The following is a 21,598-nucleotide window of genomic DNA, read 5'->3' as shown; positions in this document are numbered from 1 at the left end:
GTCTGAGTAGCTGGGTTTATACCAAGCAAAGAGGCATGGACCACACACCACCAGCCTGCACCAGGGACACTCAGGAGAGGGCTGTCCCACAAAGGTCCCCAGAACAGGATGGCAAGGGCCCTCTTGAGCAAGGGAATAAATTGTTTTGTCAACCCTGGCCAATAGGACAGGGGCCACAAGAAGGTGTCCTGCCTGGCCAAAGCACCACACATATGAAATCTAAACTTCATATAAACATTTATTTTGTTCCTACCCATGGAGAGGCAGCAGCTTCCCCCTCCCCCCAAAGACGGCCTTGGGGCTGGCTTGGCTCTGAGGCTGGAGAGCTCTGGTGGGTTGGGGTGAGTTCTGGAAGCCACCCCACAAGGCAGGGCAGACATCCAGGCCCATGGGACTGTGTGGGGTTCGGCCCCTGGATCCCAATGGCACCAGGGCTGAACTCCTCTACTGAGGAGTTGTGCAGGTCAGCAGGTTTAAATTAAAAATTAATAAAAATAACAGTATAAAGTAAAAAAAGACAACCCCTGTCTCAAACCACGAGGGCTTGTCCTGTCGCCTGTGTTATATACAAAGGAGGGAGGGCCACTGCCTCGAGCAGCAGGAGGGGTGGGGGCTGACTAGGCACGGGGGCCAGGCCAGCTCTATCCTGGGCAGCTGCAGGCTCAGGGACAGAAGTGGGGGGGGTGACACGTGGGACTGTGTAGGGCTCAGGGCCGCTCTGTCTCAGCCCCAGCTCAGGGCCACTGCAGACCTGGAGCCTGAGCTTGGAAGCGCATGGTCAGCTGTCATGTTTTATTACACAGTTTGAAAAGAGGCCATGGGGCATAGGGGCTGAGGGCAGCCAGGGTCGTAGGAAGGGAAGGGCAAGGTAGTGGCGGCGGCGGGTAGGGAGTCATCGCTTGGTCTTGGCGTCTTCTCGGATCTTCCAGATGACAAGGTGCATGCAGGCGCTGGCATCCTCGCTGGAGCTGTGCCCATCCACTGCAGGGCAGACATGTCAAGCACAGTCCTGACTTTCTGTATGTTCCCCCAGCCCCCGCCCTGGACCCAGGCTCCGCACCATTGTCTTGGATGATCTGTCTGAGGTAGTCGGCCATGAGGTTCCGCAGGGAGCGCTTGTAGGGCAGGCCCAGGCGGTGTGGGAACAGCACTGACGTGTCCACCACCGTGCCATGGATCACCTACAGGTAGGAGGGTGGATAATGGACAGGACCTGGTAGGCATGGCCTCCCATCCTTAGCCACAGAAGGCACAGATACCTTGAGGGCCAGCAGGTCACTCTCCAGACTGTGTCCGATGAGGATGGTGTCAGCACTGAACATGCTCAGCAGGACGGCCTGCACATCCCGCAGTGTGATACTCGTGTCTACAAGGTCGGCCTCCGTCACCCCTGAGAACCTGCAGAGGGCCGGATGTGAGAGGGGCGTCGGGCCGGGCAGGACAGAAGTGAGGCTGAGGCCCCGCGGTGGGCCAGGACACACCTGGTGTTGTAGTCGACAACTTCGTTGTCAGGCTTGACAAAGGTGTCGTACACGACCTGCATGTCTGTGTCCACGACTGTGACGCGGGTCAGCTCCAGGCCGTATGTAGTGTAGGACTGCGGGCATGAGACGGACACCAATGCAGTCGGCTGCCCGGCTCACCTCTCCCCGCCGTGGCTAGCCATGGCGGCTGCTCAGACCCCGGATGACACCAGGAGGGCAATGCAGCAGAGAGAGGCGTGGGCTGGAGACTCAGAGACGCCTTCTCAAGTGGGCTGAGAAGACTGCCCCGCCCCAGGCCACTAGCCTGATAGTGCAAGACAGCCATTGAGATAGGACCTCGGTGACAGCTCTTGGCCGGCTTCCCTTCCTCACCTTCCCAGAGTGGATCCAGCCACACACAGCACCCAGGTTCCTGAGACCCCAAACTCACCATCTCACAGTCGAGGGCGAAGACCCCTGCGTGGGAATCTTCTGGTAGCTCCTTCTGGAAGGTGCGCACAAAGCCCTCCAGGTTCTCCTTCCGGCCGTCCTGCACGTGTTGCTGGGGAACAGGGGAGTGAGCAGCAGGGCTGGCACAGGCCACAAGTGATGCTTGGGGACTTCCCTGCCCTGGCTAGGCCTGGGACCAGGTGCCTGTGGAGGCAGGTGGGCCCAGTGTACTCCTCACTGGAAGGGCTGAGTGGGGCCACATAACAAGCCCGTACATAGCGCTCAGATGTGTCCCTCAACCCCAGTGCAGAAGCTAAGAGCAGGGCGTGGCCACAGCAGGCCTTACCTTGGCGACCTGACAGCCCACAGAGCCAACCGCAGCGGAGCAACACATATACTGGGTCTCCCAGCCCCCAGCCACTGGGGAGAGAGAGCAATGGTGTTCAGGGCACCGGGCAGGGAGCCTTGCACACCCATTCAGGGAGCAGGATCCAGGGAAGGCACCTGGCCAACAGTGTCTCAAGCTGCTGCAGGCCCAGGGAAGGTTCCCCCTTGGAGCCAAGCAGAGCTGTTCTGGAGGAAAATCTAGATCACAGAAGGCCAGGGCCTTCCCATGGAAGTGGGAAGTGGGGTGGGGTAGCCAGGAGGGTGTAGGCAGGGCTGTCTGTGGCCCAGTGACCCAGCCTCACCTCGGTTCCGCCGCAGTCGCCCCCAGTGGTAGTGACACTCCTCACTGCGCACACAGCGGCCCGAGGAGGACACAAGGTACTCGGTGCCACAGCGACAGCAAATTCTGCAGGAGGCTGGGGGTGAGGACAGATGGACAGAGAGCACATGGGCGAGAGGTTGGCACCCAGCACCCCTGATGCCCTAACTCGGCGGGCAGCTCCCTACTCAGTGTTCCTGGCTGAGGGCCCAACAGGAGGAGACTCACGGTCTTTGGGCTTCTTCTCCTCAGCTGTGAAGATGACGGCGCCCCCTGGGCGCTCTGGGTGGGGGAAAGGATAGCCATTCTCCTTGAGCTGCTCCTGGGTGAGCAGGTATTCCCTGAGACGGCTGTACAGGGCATTCCCTGTGGGGACACTGGGTGTTGGTGCTGCAGGGGATAGGGGACATGCGCACACACATGCATACACACTGCTGCACTGGGCAGTCCCTACTGCAGAGGAGGGGGGACAAGATATGGAAGAGGGCAGGGTCAGGACGCACAGAGGGAGGTGTGGGTCAGCAGAGGTGCCAACTCACCTTTCAGATCCTCCACCCGGGGGCTGCTGGGGCGGCTCAGTGAGAAGCTGGTCTTGGCTGCCAATTTGCCCCCCAGCACCACCTCATGGGACACAACCCTGCGGCCACTGGCTTCTAGAAGGAAGTGCAGAGAAGGCAGGGATGGGTGAGCCAGCTGCACTCAGCCCTCAGTCACCTAGCCAGCACCCATCGCATATACACTACCTTCTCCTGCCTACAGAGTCCCCGCTGGGAAGGGAAAGCAGGACAAGTCACCCCAGGACTGAGCAGTTCCCCAATCCATGCTCCGGGTGGACAGGACGGGCCCACTGTTCCTAACGGAAGGTGTGAGGCAGGGGCATGCTGCAGTAACTCAGGAAGATAACTAATGAATCGGCTTTGAGCTGTCACTGCCTCCAAAGGCCACCCAGACCCTTCCAGTGGGTAGGGGAGAAGTTAGCGGAGGCTAGGGTCTGTACAGGCAAGCGAGATCACTGTGGCGTGCCTTACGTGGCCTCTCAAGGGACAGAATGAAACATCTTAACCCTGTCTCCCAGCAAAGGCAGTGCTCAAGCACTCCCTGTGAAGAGGCCGCCCACACCATTAGCAGAGGCCCTCGGTGGGAGGGAGGGAGGGAAGGAGGGAGGGAGGGAGGGAGGGACAGAGGGAACCACAGGTGGCAGCCTCCACATGAGGTACTGGGGACAATCCCTTCTCTGCAGAGCTGCCACTCACTGCTGAGGCTGGGCACGGCGTTGGGGACCAAGCCCCGCAGCTTTTTGAGGGTGTTCACAGCCACGTTCAGGTATATGTTCTTGCTGGGACTGCGCTCGTAGGCCACCTTTTCCTCGTTCAGTGCCTGTGGAGGACACAGTGGCACCAGGAGCATGAGCAGAAGGTCAGCTCAACTGGGGTGACAGCAGGGGCTGCAGGGCCAGGGTGCGCCCCACAGAAGTCTCTGCCGTGGACTCAGGGCACACTGGCTAGGAAGAACCTGCCGCCCACGAGGAAGTAGTACAGGCAGTCAGTCTGGACCGAGATGCCTGGATGAGAGCCAGGGAGACAAACAGGCCTTCCTGGCTCCAGCTCAAGGCCACAGTGCCCAGGGCCCGTTCCGCCTGCTAAGGGACGTTCACTCCAGGGCCCACCTTCTCAATGGCCTCCTGGTTGGACGAGCAGAACTTGAGGCACTCCTCGATGAACAGGTTGAGATAGCGCTGGCGGACCACAGTGGGGACCTTGCCGCCAAATTCTTTTGGGATAATGGGCTTCTTTAGACTCTGGAGGAAAGAGACCCAGGGAGGGGGTCAGGGTGGGAGTGGGGTTAGGACACAGAGCTTCTACATAGGAAAGGGTTGTCTACAGCACGAGGCCAGCATGAACTCTAGAGGACAAGGCTAGGGGATTGCAGTTTGCATGAACTCTGGCTCACCCTCCCTACTAGGAAACAATACACTGTAAGGCCGACACGGAACCCTACTGGGGACAGTATGAGCCAAGAATAGCCCTTGGCCCCTCAGAGTCCCGCAGTGAGGTCGGGAGGCACCAGCTGGTGCACGGTACCTGGAGTGACGGGCTGTGGGCGATGCGCTTAGGGGTGACGGTGGTGGTGGTCTTGGATGCCATCCCTGACAACGTGCGTGTCTTCAGTGGCTGGCTGCCAGGCTCAGGACCGTGGGACGCCTGGCTGCTGCTGGTAGGTAGCGCCCTCTTGGCACCTGTCGGGGCTGGTGGGGGACAGGGGACATGAGTACAGGAGGACAGCAGGCCCATGACGGAGCTGCGGAGCACCAGGAAGCTGCGGTCGTTGAGTGTGAGCAGGATGCGCATCTCGCAGCGCAGCGGGGGCCGGGGCACCGGGCTTGGGGTGTGGAAGGACATGGGACTCTAGCTGCTCTAGAACAAGTCCATGGAGGTAGGGAAGGGCAACACGGCTGTGGAGGCCGGCTCAGGCAATGCCACGGTCGGGGCAGTCTGGCGAATGGCGTGGCGTGGCTGGGGCCTCTGCCGCATGTTCCAGTCCCCAACTCTGAGGCATTGACGTCTGAGGGGTAACCCTGGCTCCTAGGCACAGGACCAGAGGGCCTGGGATGCCCTGACCTGTTCATTGTGACAGGCTACCTGCCTGTCCCTGTAATGAGGTCACAAACCATACACAGTCTCCGCCCTGGTCCGGGGTGGTCAGGGATGCCCCCTAATTGTCCATGCAAGGGGTGTAGGGTGTCTGACCATCAGAATCCCTGTCCCTAGTCAGGATCGTCTCTGGATAGGGCTCGGGGGCAAGACCAGGCTGCCTCTGCTCTCCTCTCTGGAACAAGCCCAAGGCTGTACTTGCCAACCACGGAGGGGCCCCCTAGGGAGGAGGGGTTCCCCGGGGAGGAGGGCGCACCTACAGGGGTGATGCCCAGCCCTGTGCACAAGCTATAGTGGGAGCACTGAAGCAGATCAAGGTGCACGCCTGGAGGACAAGGAGAGTCACAGAACCAGAGCAGCCCCTAACAAGCCGTGCTGTGGCTTGGCCAGGACATGAACAAGAACAGAGAATTCCGGGTGCTGTAGCCCTGGGGAAGGAAGGGGAGGCCCAGGCCAGGCAGCTCTTCCTGACTGGTCACAGGTGCACATAGTGACTAGTAAGACTTGGTCTGTCCTGACGGCAAGACCCTCCCTCGGAGCTGGAAGACGATGGTGACACCTCACTGTCCCTCCTGGATTGGGACCACCACTCGGCACAGACAGGACTACCCCACACCTGACCTTCAGAGTTGCTGCCCACTCCACGTAGGCCCAGGCAAGTCCCACCAACCACTGGCTCCAGTGTCCCAGGGGACTGGATCTGGGAGGAAGCAAGGAGGCTGCCATTCTATCCCTACTCCACAGTAAGTCACCAAGGTCCCAGGAGGGCAGTGCGCAAGTCTATCAGGAACTTCTCAGGGTGCTGCCTCCTGTACCTCAGATGCTGGGGTTGGGAATATAAGAGGGTGGGGCCAAGACTTACCGGTGGCTAGGCGGGGGTTGGGTATGTGAGCGATCCTCCTTTTTTCCCCAGGGGCCGAGATATGCACAGTGGAGAGCCTGTCTGTCGGTTTCGGGGCACCCTGCAGCCAGCTAGCGGAGTCCCTCTGTGCCTGCTGTGCTCGCAGGTAGCACACCTCCTGAGCAGTGGGGGGCCGTGCTGGGGGAGCCACAGGAACCCTCCTTGAGGCCTCTGTCTGAAAGAACACAGGTCCTGGAGCCCAGCTCTGAGTCCAGAGCACTCAAGGCAGGCTGAATGAGGAACAAGTCCCAGGGTGGGGAGGACCCTCCCCCCACCCCAGCCTCCCTTGGCTTCTGCCCAGCAGTGCAGGGCAGCGGTGGGGCCTGTGACCTGTCGGTGCCATCTCCTTAGACGACCCCTTCTTTGTTTGCACCTGGGACCCTGCCCCACCTCCTAGGGAGGCTCTAAGAACGAGTCCTGAGCTTGTCACCACAGCCCTGAGCAGGCTTCTCTCTCCTGGGTCCTCGTTGCCTTCCGGCCATAGCTGAGGCAGCCTGGCCTCGCCCCACACTTCTCCCTACACCGTCCCCATGACCAAGTGAGGGACAACAGGACAGACAGTGGTCAGGACATGTTTCTCTACAGGACACCAGCTTACCAAAGGCCAGCAGCAGGGGGCCTGGGATCTAGACTGGGGTGGCAGACCTTCTCCCTCCAGCTGCCCGCCCTTATCCCAAATCTGGGTCTTACCTCCTTGCCTTGCTTGCAGAGATGTGAGACCCTCCTCTTCTGCCCCGGGAACAAAGTGGTCAGGCCGGCATGCTCCTTCTCCGAGGCTGCCTCCTTGGGGGTCTGAAAACACATGCACTCCTCACTCTGGGTGCCTCCGTGGGTCACACTTCTGCCTTTCCACCCAGCCTCATGTCACCACCAGATCTCAGGCCCAAGGCCCACCCAGCACCTGTCTCACAGGCTAGGACAGCAATTCTGTGAACAGGAGGACAAGTGGGCATGGCCCCTGCTGCTGCCCCACACCCAGCCCAGGATGATGGCTCAGATATGGAGTACCAGTCAAGGGCATCCCATAGGCCTGGTGCTGTAGGGAACTGACCAAGTCCATCTTTGTCTGCTCAGGGTGAGCACCCCCTGGTGGCCAACATAGGGACATAGGAAGAAGGACACCCAGATGGATCAAGGTTGGCCTGAGCAGGCAAGCCAGGGAGAAGGGGAGAGAAGCGGGACAGAGGCCAGAAAAGGAGTAAGAGTTGGGGGAGGGGGGTAAGAAAAGCCAAGGAGCTGGGGACAGGAAGTGTGAGGCAGGCTTGGGGCGGGAGGGCCCGGTACCCCTTTGCCGGTCAGTCTGAACGGTCAGTCGGACGCTGCCATGGGAAGCCGGCTGGGTGGGTAGAAAGCCAGCATCCTCGTTCTGGGCAGAGTGCAGGGGGCAGCAGGTGGCCACCGAGGGTTCCTGAATTTTGGATGGAGTTAAGAGGCCGGCGCTGAAGGAATGGCTTCCGCCTGGGTTGCAGAGGCTGGAGCTGGCTGGAGCTGGCTAAAGGATGGAGTGTCCCCTCGCAGGGCCCTCGCCTGCAGGGCCAGCGCCCTCACCTGCCGGGCCAGCCGGCCCTTGTCCTCTGCCTTCACACTGGTGGACTCATTGAAGATCCGCAGGCACTCCTCCATGGGGTCCGCATCGAAGTCCACCTCCTTCTCCAGGGCCGAGTAGTCCACATCCTCCTCTGCACACTGGCTGGCGCCCGAGGAGGAGGAGGAGGAGGACAATGGGAAGGGCGGTACGGGGGATGTGGGTGGCACGGCCTTGAGACGCTTGGGCACCTGCGTCTCCCCCAGGCCCAGGCTGGAGTCAGAGTCTGAATCTGAGTCTGAGCTGAGGTTGGGCAGGGTGGGGGGCCAGACCCGGAGTGTCCTGACCCCCAGGCCCGAGTCCTCCTCCTCCTCACTCTCATCCCCAAACAATTCAGCGTGGCTCAGGGCCCGTTTCTTGAGCTTAGGGGTGCTCTGGGAGGCACCCTCATCCAGGGAGCGGGTCTTGCAGTCCATTAACTTCCCCGATGATGACTTCCTAGCGCTGCCACCTTTACAGGCCAGTGGCGGGTGAGGACCAGGCCCAGAGTCTTGGGGCTGTGGCCCTCCACTGGAGGAGCGACCTGGTCCCCCTTTTCCTGAGCTGGCACCAGTGGTGGTGTTGGATGGCTTTTTCTTGGTCCCTTCAGAGCCCTGGGTCTTGCCTCGAGGGCTGCCAGCTTGTGATTTCTTCTTGTCTGCACACAGCTTCTCCTTCTCCCGGAGCCGTCTTGGGTCCTTGTCTTTTTTCTTGTCTTTTTTGCGGGCTTTGTCCTTGTGGCTGAGGCTGGCCAGTGTCCCACTTTTCTTCTTCTTGGCTTTGCCATCCTTGGGGACCCCAACCTCTTGAGATGCCCTGGCTAGGGAGCCAAGCTTGGCCAAGGCCACTGTGTCTGCTGCTTTGGGAGGCTGCCCAAGGTCTTCCACGTCATACTGTACAGCCATCTCCTTGGTGCCCCGCAAACTGCCCTCTTCGGAGGCACGTTTCCCAGGTGCCTTGCTTTCAGAATCAGCTTCAGCCTTGGGGCTGCCCGCATCAGCCTTTGGTGGGCTGGCTACATCGTCTTCTGAGTCTGAGAACCTGGCCTCACAGCCACCAAAGGGGTCACAGGGCTTCTTAATGGCAGGTGTGTAGGGCTCAGCACCCCGGGAGCCTCGTGGTCGCTTGGTAGCTCTCTCATCCCTGGCACTGACCCTGCCAAGGTGCCGAGCTGAGTAGTTGGACAGTGGGTCATACTCCAGATCTGTGGATGGCTTTGAGCTGTCCACTACGTACTTGCCACCAGACACGGGTCGGCCACAGTGGCGCGACTGGCTCACAGCCTTGGGGATATACTCCAGGGCACTGGTGCCCCCTCCAGCTCTGCTCTGACCCCTCTCTGAAGGGGCCAGTGAGTACTTGTGACCTGGCTCAGCAGGGGCGACCAGTGGAGTGGGCTGATAGCCTGAGTCTGGGCTCAGCAGGCCACCTGGTGTATAGGTGAGGGCCAGAGAGAAGGTGTCATCGTCATCCAGGCTCATGGCAGGGCTGCAGGGCACCAGGGTTGAAGACCCGGCGCCGTGCCCCCGTGCTGTCTCCAGGAGCTCCTGGTAGCGCCTCTGCTCCAGCTCCACCTCGCCACGCACAGCCTCAATGGCCTGGTTGACCAGCTCCAGCTCCAGCATGCCATCACCTTGGCCCAGAGTGCCATTCTCCCTCTGTGCAGGAGGCTGAGGCAGCTCTGGGTTGTACGGGTCATAGCCAAGCCCTGGAAGGGAAGAGAACATGGAATAACCACTGAGCAAGCCTGCCAGAGAGCAAGGTAAGAGAACCAGGTTTCCACAGCCTACTGCACAGTAGGCTTGGGCCCCCAGGACATCCCTACCATGACACCGTGATGCTGATGTGTTGGGAATCACCTGCCCTATGGCAGGACCTATGCAGAAGATTACAGAAGGGTGCTGGTGCGCGTGAGTGTGTGCATGCGCATGTGGGGTGGGTCTGGGTCTTTGCGAGCAGAGCACTGCCAGGGATGTACAAGCTTCACCCCAGCACCACACAGACCAGTCATGGTGGCTCACGCCCATCACCCTGCTCTAGGAAGGTACAGGCAGGAAGGAAGAGGGTCAGGAGTTAAAGATAAGCCTCGGCTACATAATTCAAAGCTAGCCTGGGCTGCATGAGATCCTATGTCAGAAGGGGGTGCAGAGAAGCAAGGTTCCCAAGGACCTCTTGGCATGGCCTGGAGACCCCAAGGTGGACACACTACCCACAGGGCCTACCAGGAATTAACCCCACAGCTGAAGGCTCTGGCTGGCCTGCAGCCCTGCTCTCAGTCAAGTAGGTCTCACTTAGTTCAACGGCCAACTCAAGCTCCTGGGGCTCCACCTCCCCAGTGCCTTGGTCACAAGTGCACCCCACTGCGACCAGCTTTTCTGGAGTGGCCACCCTTCACTGAGCCCCTCATGCATTTTACACCTTTGCAGAGGACTTGAAGGGCTGGAGACGGCAGAGTAAGGACTCCACCGCACTGCAGACAGATCTAGCTGACACCCTAGCCCCACAGCAGGACACCTCTGGCCTCCATGGGGGCCTGACTCACACAGCCTACACACACACTCACATATGAAAAGTAAAAACCGAGCCGGGCGGTGATGGCGCACGCCTTTAATCCCAGCACTCGGGAGGCAGAGGCAGGCGGATCTCTGTGAGTTCGAGACCAGCCTGGTCTACAAGAGCTAGTTCCAGGACAGGCTCCAAAGCCACAGAGAAACCCTGTTTCGAAAAACCAAAAAAAAAAAGAAAAGTAAAAACCGTTTTTAAGCCTTAATAAAGCAACTATGTAGTCCCACCAGTAAAAGCAAGAATTGTACGACCCAACTATGAATATCTGGAAGAGGTGGGGCCCAGATACATTATTACTATCCCCTCTCCAAGCACTGCCCCCAAGTGAGCTGCAGGGTCAGGGAGGGTAGGTTGTTACAAACCAGTTGGCCTTCTCAAGAGCCCATACAGTCCTGCAGAACGGTCACGCATTCAGACATGCGCAGTTCATGAGGTGACCCCATGGCAGTTCCCTGTGGCTGTCTCCAACTGACATCCTGTCCTGTCCCCAGAGCCTGTGGCTGATGACCCTGAGCTGGGAACCACACCTCATCAGCAGGGGCCATGTGCCTCCACAAGGTGGTCTCAGGGGAGGTGCGACTGGGAATCGTGAGGGGACACGGCAGGGGACTTCACATCTGCAACTTGAAGGACAAAAGATGGGGTGCTTACTCTAAGCCCCTGCTGCCTAGAAAAGCAAGGGTTTGGGGACAAGAACCCAGCACACACTGGTACCCAGCCAGAGCCCACTGGCCTTGGAAGGGACTGGGGAAAACCAGGAAACAGGTGAGTTGCCTTCTCACTAGTCCCTTAGTTATCTGAGGTGGGATCTCACAGTGGTGTAGCCCTAGCTGGGCCTGAATATGCAGCTGAGGATGACCTTGAAACTTCCGGTCCTCCTGCCTCCACCTCCTGGGTGCTGGAGCAGTGCCAGGCTTTCTTACTTTCTTAGAAAGTAACATTCCAATGATTAGAGGTAGTGGGCCAGCAGCAGGAGGCTGAGGTAGGAGGATCAGAAGTTCAAGGACAGCTTAGGCCAGCAAGGCCCCATCTCAAAACAAAAAGATTAAAGTGGGTTGGGGGTTCAGTAGCAAAGAGCCTGCATAGCATGCCCTGAGCCCCTGGGAAAGGGGAGGAAGGGGGGGATGAGGAGAAAGGGGTGGGGGTAAACTACAAACTAAACCATTCAGCCAGGGCTAAAATGAATGTTATGCCCAGGGCCTCCTTGCAAGCAATGCCCTACTTAAGCCCAGTGAGAGTGAGCAGGGAAGACACCCGGATGAGGGATACTCTGCCTGGCTTTGTTATTTGGAGAATGGCTTCTTATTTTGCAAGTAGAGGTCAGAGGACAGCTTGAGTCTGTCCTCTCCCTCCACCAAGTGGGCTCCAGGGCTTCAATTGGCTTAGTGGCAAGTGCTGAGACATCCAATGTTCATCGCATGGGCTGTGAGAAGACCCGCCCTACACTTGGGGACACCATTGCATGGGCTGTGAGAAGACCCACCCTACACTTGGGGACACCATTGCATGGGCTGTGAGAAGATCCGCCCTATACTTGGGGACACCATTGCATGGGCTGGGGCCCCAAACTGCCCCCATGCCTGTGTGCTATGGTGGACCGCAGCTCCAGCTGTGAGCCAGAATAACCCTCCTAAGCTGCCGCCGCCAAGTGTTTTGTCACACACATCACTAATACAGATGTTGATCCCAGGAGTAATCACACCTGTTATCCCAGTTGAGGCAGGAGGATCACACCACCCTAGGCTTCATAAAATCTACAGTGACAAAGGAGGAGCCTTCTGTGTAAATGTGGTGTACATGGTGATCTCTGGAGAGTGGGCTGGGCTCTTGGAAATTCCCCACCTGCAGGGGAGGGTCTCGAAGTCCTAGGCGGGGGTAGGATTCACACACCACCTACACTCTCCACCTTACAGACCGCTGGACAGGGAACTGGGTCCTCAGGCTGGAACAGGACGCCTGGAGCAAGTTCAGACTGTCTGTGGGAGGAGAGACACAAAGAGGCCGAGCCAAGCAGCATTCTCCTGGGTGACCGTCAGGCCACACCATGGGCAGCAGAGTCTCACTGGGCCTCTCCTGCTAACAGGAAGTCAGCCCCCAGCCAGCACCTGGGGGTCTCCACTCAAGGCCAAAGGACTGCTAAAGCTAAGGGACGGCTTATCGTCCAGTCCAGCCCTGGGGTGATAAGAGCGTCCAGCCCTGCAGCGGAGGACAGTCCATATACTCCTTAGGGAGGAGAGGCATTATGGCCAGTGCTGGGTGCTAAGTCCACTCTGGGCTGTTTCAGATGGATTTGGATTCTGACTGGCACAGTTCTGAATAGCAGCTCCAGAATAGATGGCCACACTGCCCAAGGCCCCCACTGAGGACTATGAGCCATCTTTCTGGGCCTTCCCACATACATTCCAGGCACCTACATTCCCCTGCACTCAACACCACTGGACGGATGAGGTCACTCAAGCAGGGTCAAGCTCCAAGGCTACCTTGGACTCACGCACAGAGACCACACACATTGCAGCAGGACACCAGAAAAAAGCTAAGGGAAGCTGCACACAAGTATGAGTCTGGCCAAAGAGGGTGTCACCAGGCCTAAGGCGTGCCCCTCAGCCTCAGATGGGTGCACAAGTCTTATCCTAGGCAGTCACCTTTAAGGAATGTGCCCAGGATCCCTGTGCCCCCAGGTCACCCTCTAGAACCTTCTCGTGACTCTACAAGGTCAGTCCTTTAGGGTGATGGCTTTCAGGCAGGTGTGGTCACTCAGTGGGGTACAAGGAGACAGCTGCCTTGAATTCCTAGGATGCTGGGCTCTCTGGGACAGGGACAGGTCTGAGCCACTGTCTCCCCCACACACACACACTAGAGCTCAGAGGAACTGATAAGCAGGCTAACATTACCCTGGGCAAGGTTAGATAGAGGTGGCCTCCCCCCTCCTCCCCCCCCCCCCCCCGTAAAGTACTTTCCAGTACAACGAAGAAAATTCGATTCTCAGCTACTCTTTCCCAGAAGCAGACAGAGCCAGTATGCAGGCCTGCCTGTCCTCTTCCCACAGAGTCTCATAGGTATAAACTGAGTCCAGAATAGCCAGAAAGACCTTCAGAAAACCTCGGGGTACACGTGCCCAGACCACTACCACCCCAAAGTCTCTGGCAAAGAGAAGCAGGGCCGGAGAACACCCCCAGGCTGCTGTGGGGCAGACGTCCATTCTTGGGGGGGGGCGGCTGCTTCCAGAAAACACTGGCGCACTATAGGTCCCAGAGACAAGTCACCCTCAAGGGATGGAGTGTGCCCTAATTCTTTCCCATGGGTCTCCTGACACCACAGGCCCTGTTTAAGGCTTGGCATGGAAGAAGTCCCCTGCAGAGGCCATACTTCCAGGCCTCTGCCAGACTAGCCTCCCCCTTGCAGGCCTACCAATCCAATGCCCCTGTCTCTGTGAGAGGGTGTCCTCGAGAGAGGGTGTCAGTGCTACTAGTGCTGCTCACTAGCAGTCCTGTGTAAATGGCGCCAGGGCAGACAGGCCACAGAACCAGGTCAAAGGGGCCAGCTCAACTCACAGGGAACAAAGTGGTCGTGAACAGAGAGGAGCCACGGCCAGAGGCAGATGTAGGACAGATGCAGGACGGGTGGCTTGAGGACTCTTCTACACTCATCAGGCACCCACAAAAAGCACTCTAAAGACAGCACTGGTTGGGGCTGGAGAGACGGCTCAGCAGTTAAGAGCATTGCCTGCTCTTCCAGAGGTCCTGAGGTCAATGTGATAAGACCTGGCCCCTCATCTGATATATAGGCGCACATGCAGGGGAATACTGTATACATCATAAATACATAAATCTTTAAAAAAAAGACAGCACCGGGCACATGTGCCAGCTGAGCAGCAGGAGGAAGCATCCTGTCTTGCTTTTACAACAGCCTTCTGCCCTCCAAGCCACCTTCCCCTGCAACGCTGGACCAGTGGAGCCAGCTGCCCAGCACCAGCAGGTGGCTGTGAAGGGCAGGACTGTGCCTGGAAGAGGCAGACGGGAAGGCAGTCACCGTGCAACTGGAGTAGGGTGGTGCTACTGTATTTCAGAAGACAGCCGGGGAGTGACGTTTCACCTTCTAACGTATAGGTGTACCCACACACCCACAAGGCCAACTATCCCTGACTGGACCTTTTGGGAGGCACAGCTGGCTAGATGCTGTGGCCTGGGGCACCCTCTGCTGGCATTTCCCGGTGAAATGGATCTTCCCCTAGGAAGGAGCCCAGGAGTACAGGCTGCCAGCGGCTGGTAGAGGCCCCTTAGACAAGGAAAGCTCCCTGGCAGTGAGCCAAGGCTGGTCTGCCAGGACAACAGGAAGTCACAGGTCCCATGTGTGGGTAGCCGAGGTCAGTGGGAAGAGGGCAGCAGCGCTTGGCCCCTATGACCCTCACTGCTCAAGCATGTACTATGGGAACTGGACTGGGATCCAGGAGCCCACAGAGGCCATAGCCACGGCCACTTTCCTGTCCCTCTCTCCACCCCCCACCCCCCAGGAACATCCTCCTTTTCCTTTGCTTGAACAAACCCTACTCCTTCTAGAAAGCTCCACAGCTACTGCCCTGGACTTGTCCCTTGGCACCTATCTGGGAATGATTCCTTCTGGGTGTGTGTGTAGAACCCCGGCACTTCATTCCTGGCTGCCGCCCACACCACACGACTGGGGAGTCTCAAAAGGAGGTTCAGGTGCCCTGAAGACATGCGGTAGCAGGGGTGGGAGTAACTCTCTAGCTCAGACACCCTGATTTCTCATTTCTGCTCCTCTCACCCTACCGCCCTTAGCAGACGGTAGCTGTGAACATGGCATCTAAATAACTTAGGCTGCTGTTGACATGAGACACGATTGCTCCTGACAGCACCGATCTGTTCTTGAGAGTGTTGAGCACCAAAGGCACTCTACTTGGAGTTTGTTTTCTTCTTGGCACAATTGGCCTTTGGGCAAGGAACTGCCCATGCCTTAACCACTGACAAAGTGAATGGTGTCTAGACTGGGCAAACAAGATGCAAGAAAGACTGCCAAACCTAGCCAAGACAGAGTAAGACGGTTCTGAAAATGTCCCTGCCTCTGAAAACCGTTTGTCAGTTACTCTAGACCTTAGCCAAAGTTGGTTGCTTCAACATTGCAAATGAGACTTCGGGTGATCGCCCAAGTAGCCAGTTGTCTCTGTGCATTTTGGAAGCTGCTTGACTGCACTTCCTGCCTACTCAAGTAATATCATCTCCCTTCTCAGGCCTTTGATGGGGTTGAAGATTAGATAGTCATAGTTACCGTCCTCTCATGTCAAGCAATTTCCAATACAAGACTTAAGACTCCTTAGGATAGAACGTTTATTAAAACATTTAGCATTTGTTCCTTGTTTAATATTGTTTCTGCTGGTTGTGATCCTAATCTTACAGCTGGTGTCCCTAGTGTATATGGTTTGTATGGGATTTGGAACTCTCCTGTGTGTTCTGTTTGGGTTTTCTGAGGCGGGGTTTCTCTGTGTTGCTCTGGAGCCAGTCCTGGAACTAGCAATGGAGACCAGGTTGGCCTTGAACTCACATATGGTGAGTTCTGCCTCCCAAGGGCTGGGATTAAAGGCCTTGGAATTCTCTTATTTAGAAAAAAGGGGGAGGTGATGGGGAACCTCTGTCAACCAGTGACCTTTAAGAGATTAGACCAGGTTAGAGCATGACCTTTTGGTACCCAGAGAAAACCACAGGCCTGCCCAGTGCTTGCTGTCTCTGATTCCTGCGTCACACACCTGAGGTTGGACTTCTCGTCCTGTTCTGTGAGTTTGCCCATTATAATAAGGGAAATCTAAGAAAAAGACCAGCGTCCTCACCAAAAACAAGTGGAGCCACAGGGGGCCCTTGGCTCTGTGAGGCCACTGTACCAGTCCCTCTATGTATACCAGTCAGACCCAAACAGCCCCAAAACCCAAGCCATCATGAGTCCCCAGAAAAACCCAAGCCTGGCCCTGTCACTCAACTCCCCAGCTCTAACCTGCCTCACTGGTGTCCCTCAGCCTGTCTCCCCGGCATAGCACTCAACCATGCCTCAAAAGGCTAACCATGTCTCTCCAGCTGAGCAAAAGGCCAGCCCAGCAGGGCTGCAGGGCCAGTTGTCTCTGTGGCACCTTCACCTGCAGTTCTGAGCCGCTGGAGGCCAGCCACATGTGAGTTTGCTTTGCTGTGGGCACAAAGGCCATGGAGGGCTACTCCAGCGAGCCCAAAGGATGCCACCAAGGTTGAGGGATTTGGATCCTATCCTAGCCCAGAGTCGTCCAGGCCCAGGCCTCCTCAGAGGGCTGCTGTGGTGCACCAAGGAGAGGACAACAGGTCACAAAGGTCCCCAGAGCAGGAAGGGCTGGGCTCTGTCTGGGTTAGAGACAGTAGAAAATGCCTGTCCTCAAAACTAAAGAGCAGGGTGTAAAGGACAGCGCCAGACCTCCAACACGACCCTCTGTGGCACAAGACAGCATGTGAAGAGCGGCATGGAGGGAAGCTGAGGACTAACACTCTGCTCAGAGATGGGGCTGACTGGGTACAGCTCGGCACACAATGGCCATGCAGGAAGCTCTGCCTTCCATCCTCACACAGCAAAAAGGAAGTAAACGTTAAAAGTCAGGATATCCCTAGACCAAAGGATGTGTCGCATGCTGACACAATGGCCCCTTGAGGTCTAGAACCTGCACCTTTAACCCCAGCACTAGGGGAGCAGAAGCAATCCAGGCCAGCCTGGTCTACATAGCCAGTTCCAGGACAGACAGGGCTACACAGTGAGGCCTGTGGCTGAGTAGTTAGGAGCACTGGCTGCTCTTTTGGAGGGCCTGAACTCTCAGCTCTCGTGTCTGGAGGTTGACAACCACCTGGAACTCCAGCTCTAGGGGATCCAATGCCTCCCTCTGGCTTCTGCAGAAACCCACCCAGGTGACAGACATGGAGACAAACAGGAACATACATACATATAAAAAGCAAACAAAAGAAACTGCATGCCACCTACACCAGACACTCAGTGTCCACCCCTGGGCTAAGATATGCAGAGCTGTGTCCCTGCTCCTCCATGGCAGCTTCCCCAGTGCCTGGGTGGAGTACCCAGCTGAGGGCCAGATAAGGAACCTAACCACTAAGGATGAAGACCACTGCTTTAAGCCGGTGTATGCATAAAACTGGACTCAAAAACAACAGATTTGGCAGTTCATGCCTGGCATCCCAGTGCTCAGGAGGCAGAGACAGAAGGATCACAAGTTCAAGGTCAACCTGTTTCATAGAAACACACCAGCAGGGCTTAGAGAGACGGCTCACGGCTTGAGGATACCAGCTCCTCTAGCAGAGAACCCAAGTTGGATTCCTAGCACCCCACATAGCGGCTCACCACCACCCCTAACTCCAGTGCCAAGGGATCCAATGCTCTCTTCTGCCTCCTGGACACTGCACACATTTGGAACACATACATACATACATACGTGTATACATACATACATACACACACACACACACATACATGTTGTTTGGTTCTGGTTTCTAGAGACAGGGTTTCTCTGTGTAGCCCTGGCTGTCCTGGAACTCTGTAGACCAGGCTGGCCTGGAACTCAGAGATCCACCTGTCTCTACTCCTGAGATTAAAGGTGTGTGCTACCATCAGACTTATTTTTGGGGGGATTGTTACAACACTTTCACTAATTTTTTTTTTTTTTTTTTTGGTTTTTCGAGACAGGGTTTCTCTGTGGCTTTGGAGCCTGTCCTGGAACTAGCTCTGTAGACCAGGCTGGTCTCGAACTCACAGAGATCCGCCTACCTCTGCCTCCCGAGTGCTGGGATTAAAGGCGTGCGCCACCATCGTCCGGCTTTTTTTTTTTTTTTTTTTTGAGACAGGGTTTCTTTGTAGCTTTGGAGCCTGTTCTGGAGCTAGTTCTTTTTATTTATTTATTTATTTATTTATTTATTTATTTATTATGTATACAATATTCAGTCAGTGTGTATGCCTGCAGGCCAGAAGACCCCATTACAGATGGTTGTGAGCCACCATGTGGTTGCTGGGAATTGAACTCAGGACCTTTGGAAGAGCAGGCAATGCTCTTAACCTCTGAGCAATCTCTCCAGCCCCCGGAACTAGTTCTTGTAGCCCAGGCTGGCCTCCAACTCACAGAGATCCACCTGCCTCTGTCTCCCCAGTGCTAGGATTAAAGGTGTGCGTCACCACAGCCCGGCTTTAACACTTTCAAATAAATATTTACTTAAAGAAAAACAGACTGAGACAGACTGGTATCTGAAATCAATCTGGGAACTGGAGATGAAGCCAGTGCTGAGGCCTGCCTCTCACATGTGAGTGTGCGCCTGTCTCCAGGGCTGCAGCAATAAAGCAGCTGGGATGATGCACTTGTCGTGTCAGCAGGGGGCATCCTTGGCTGCGCAGACTCTGAGGCCAGCCTACACTACATGAGACCTGCCTCGAATGTATAAATAAAACAAAGGAGAGGCTCTCTGAAGGGACAGAGGTCACCAGGGGTCTAAACAGAACTCTATTCAATAAGCCCTTCCTCCAGCCTTTTCCTCCTAATGTCTGCCCGTCTTTCTGTTTTAGAGATGGCCACATATGTAACTCAGGCCAACCTTGAACTCAAAGACATTCACCTGCCTCTGCCTCTCTGGTGCTGGGATAAAAGGTCACGATGCCTGGGTGCAGTGCCACTTTTTAAGTTTTTGTATTTTTTATTAATTTCGTGCATAAGAGTTTTGTCTGGATGTATGGATTTGCGCAGAACCGGACTGCATCAGGTACTGGAACTGGAAGTTATATGGATGCTGGGAAGCCAATCCCGGGTCTCTGCAATAGTAGCAAGTGTGCTCCCCTACCCAACCCCACAGGATCTCACTATCTATGGTTTTTCTGGAACAAATCCTCATGTAGACCAGGCTGGCCTCGAACTCAAGAGGTCCACCTGGCTATGCCTTCTGAGTGCCGTGGGTCTAAAGACGTGCCTCCGCCCACGTTCCCAGTCAAAGCGGCAAATATGAGCCATCTCTTCAGTCCCACAATGTCATCCCAGAACTCGCTAGATTGAACTGAGGATCCTGGGTCCCAAGCTAGTCAGGCCTACTCAGTAAAAACAAACAAAACACTAATTAACAAAATCCTAATTTCTCCCACTGTTTTCTTCTAATACAGTACCTCCTCCACACTGCCTAATCCTCGAGGCCTTCAGAAGCGCCATCACGGCAGTCATTGCGACACGCTCCCCGACAAACTCAAAGTCTACACTCATCCAAGCCAAGCGGGTTTTCAGATTGACAAACAGCAGGTGCCCCTAGGGCCTTGTGTTTCCAACTACTGGAGACGCCCGAGAAAAGTGTCGCGATCATAAACAAGATGTACCACAAGCGCATAGGGTTCGGTGACAGGAGGGGAATGACATCCCGTTTCAAACAATGATGACGGAATGAGGACCGGGGGAATCGCACCGACTGCACCAACGGACAAATGTAGGCTCGGACGCCTACACTGTCTCTCCCTCCGCCGAGTAGGCATTTACGTTTTACTCAGTGATCAGAGAGGCCTAGGCACTTGCACAGCATCGCGACAGCGACTAGGGGAGGAGGGACAGCACTGTGAGGGTGTGCGACCAGGCTGCACAAGGGGAACATGCAGCACAGGCGCGCTGGCCAAGCTGCGGAACCGGGCGCAGTCGTGCGGGCTTTACCTGCTGCGGGAGACGCCGCGCCTCCGCTGCCGGGGCCCCGAGCTCCGCGGTGCCGGAAGTGGCAGTAGGGCCGCCGGCAAGGCCCCCCGGGAGCTCCTGCCCAGTATGGGCAATCTATGGAGCGGAAGAAGCCGGTAGAACGTAGCATGGTCTGTTCCTCAGCGGGGCCCCGGCCCGGAGCTACCCGGGACCCCGGGACCCCTCCTCACACTCGCTCCGGAGGCCGCCGCTCGCGCCTCTCGGACCCCGCCGCCGCCGCCATCTTGCTCCGAGGCCCCCAGAGGCCCCCGGGACGCTGTCGCTAGGGACGCCGGGAAAGGCTGCCCGAAGTGCGCCTGCTTGCAATATCGGCTCTCTTGGAATAGTGGCCGACGCAGGTCTAGAACAAGCGAAGCTCTAAAGAAAGCTTAATTATCTGTTCCTGGTCCCTAAGAACCTTTCGGCACCCGACTTTCGCGGATACAGCCTCGTTATCTTGAACCTCAAGCCTCTGAGGAGCCTGGACTGTCCAGAGCGCGCCTGACTGAAAATGTCCCTCGGGTCCCCAGACTACGCTTATTTTCATTTCGCTATATAATGACTTTGTGCGCCCCCTGGAGGACGAGGAGAGTGTTACGGTCTCTCCCTTCCTCCCTCCCTCCCTCCCTCCCTCCCTCCCTCCCTCTCTCTCTCTCTCTCTCTCTCAGGATTTACTTTGTGTTCGTATGTATGTGCAAACATGACTGTACCTGATGCTCGCAGAAGTCAGAAGACGGAGTCGAATCCCCTGGAATTGCAGCTACAGATGGTTGCGAACGACCATGTGAGTACTGGAAATAGAACCCAAGTCTTCTGCAAGAGCAGCAAGCAGCAAGTGCTCTTCATCACGGAGCCAACTCACTAGCCAGGGTCTTAGTATTGAGAGACCCACGCCTGTCTGAGTTGACGCTCAAATATTCACCTAACCGTGAAACGGGACATTTCTTAATTTTGCAGAGCCTGGATACACTAGACTAGCGCTCTACCACTGAGCCACTCCGGAAACTTTTTTTTTTTTTTTTTTGGTTTTTCGAGACAGGGTTTCTTTGTGGTTTTGGAGCCTGTCCTGGAACTAGCTCTTGTAGACCAGGCTGGTCTCGAACTCACAGAGATCCGCCTGCCTCTGCCTCCCGAGTCGGAAACTTTTTTTGATTGTTTTTTTGTTTCGTTTTATTTTTGTTGGGTGGGGGAGTGTTTTGAGGGGTGCAGGACTGTGTGCTCACATGCAGAGGCTAGGAAGGTATAGCTTTCCACCTTTTGTCCCCCCCCCCTTTTTTTCTTTTGTCTTCTTTTGAGATAGGCTTCTTACCAAAGTACTTCAGCTACTCTATCTGGCCCTCGGGCTTCCAGGATCTGCCTCCATCTGACCACGAGGCTAGAGTTTTTTTGTTTATTTGTTTTTTGGGTTTTTTTTTTTTTTGGTTTTTTTCGAGACAGGGTTTCTCTGTGGCTTTGGAGCCTGTCCTGGAACTAGCTCTATAGACCAGTCTGGTCTCACAGAGATCCGGGATTAAAGGCGTGCACCACCACCGCCCGGCTAGAACTATGTCTTGTAGACCAGGCTGGTCTCGAACTCACAGAGA

At 56.3% G+C, this 21,598-nt stretch overlaps 1 protein-coding gene across 2 annotated transcripts; it reads right to left on the bottom strand.

Annotated features, from left to right (window-relative positions):
• Positions 1 to 221: 221 nt before the first annotated feature.
• On the bottom strand, positions 222 to 20,294 carry Rexo1 (RNA exonuclease 1 homolog). 2 transcript variants are annotated; one of them, XM_075975465.1, is made up of 16 exons: positions 19,998 to 20,294; positions 7,720 to 9,443; positions 6,862 to 6,963; positions 6,133 to 6,346; positions 4,701 to 4,864; positions 4,286 to 4,417; positions 3,873 to 3,996; positions 3,159 to 3,272; positions 2,848 to 3,009; positions 2,603 to 2,716; positions 2,260 to 2,333; positions 1,915 to 2,025; positions 1,482 to 1,597; positions 1,260 to 1,398; positions 1,061 to 1,181; positions 222 to 981 (listed from the first exon to the last, which is right to left on the bottom strand). In XM_075975465.1, exons 1-16 carry the CDS (start codon positions 20,143 to 20,145, stop codon positions 893 to 895), a joined length of 3,648 nt encoding a protein of 1,215 aa, XP_075831580.1. In that variant the 5' UTR covers positions 20,146 to 20,294; the 3' UTR covers positions 222 to 892. The 2 variants fall into 2 exon arrangements, with proteins under 2 accessions (XP_075831580.1, XP_075831581.1); XM_075975466.1 differs by having other exon boundaries at positions 2,848 to 2,985.
• Positions 20,295 to 21,598: the final 1,304 nt, after the last annotated feature.

The sequence above is a fragment of the Microtus pennsylvanicus genome, chromosome 6 (assembly GCF_037038515.1).
Source record: "Microtus pennsylvanicus isolate mMicPen1 chromosome 6, mMicPen1.hap1, whole genome shotgun sequence".
NCBI lineage: Eukaryota > Metazoa > Chordata > Mammalia > Rodentia > Cricetidae > Microtus > Microtus pennsylvanicus.
The sequence above is the reverse complement of the archived record's forward strand: the minus strand, read 5'-3'. Positions and strand labels throughout refer to the sequence as shown.

Excerpts from the sequence above, each read along its gene's own strand:
- Rexo1 (XM_075975465.1), bottom strand. The coding sequence starts at position 20,145 with ATGCTACGTTCTACCGGCTTCTTCCGCTCCATAGATTGCCCATACTGG. Across the intron at positions 9,444-19,997 it reads CGCGGCGTCTCCCGCAGCAG|GGCTTGGCTATGACCCGTAC; the intron begins GTAAAGCCCGCA and ends CTTCCCTTCCAG. Across the intron at positions 1,399-1,481 it reads GTTGTCGACTACAACACCAG|GTTCTCAGGGGTGACGGAGG; the intron begins GTGTGTCCTGGC and ends GGCCCTCTGCAG.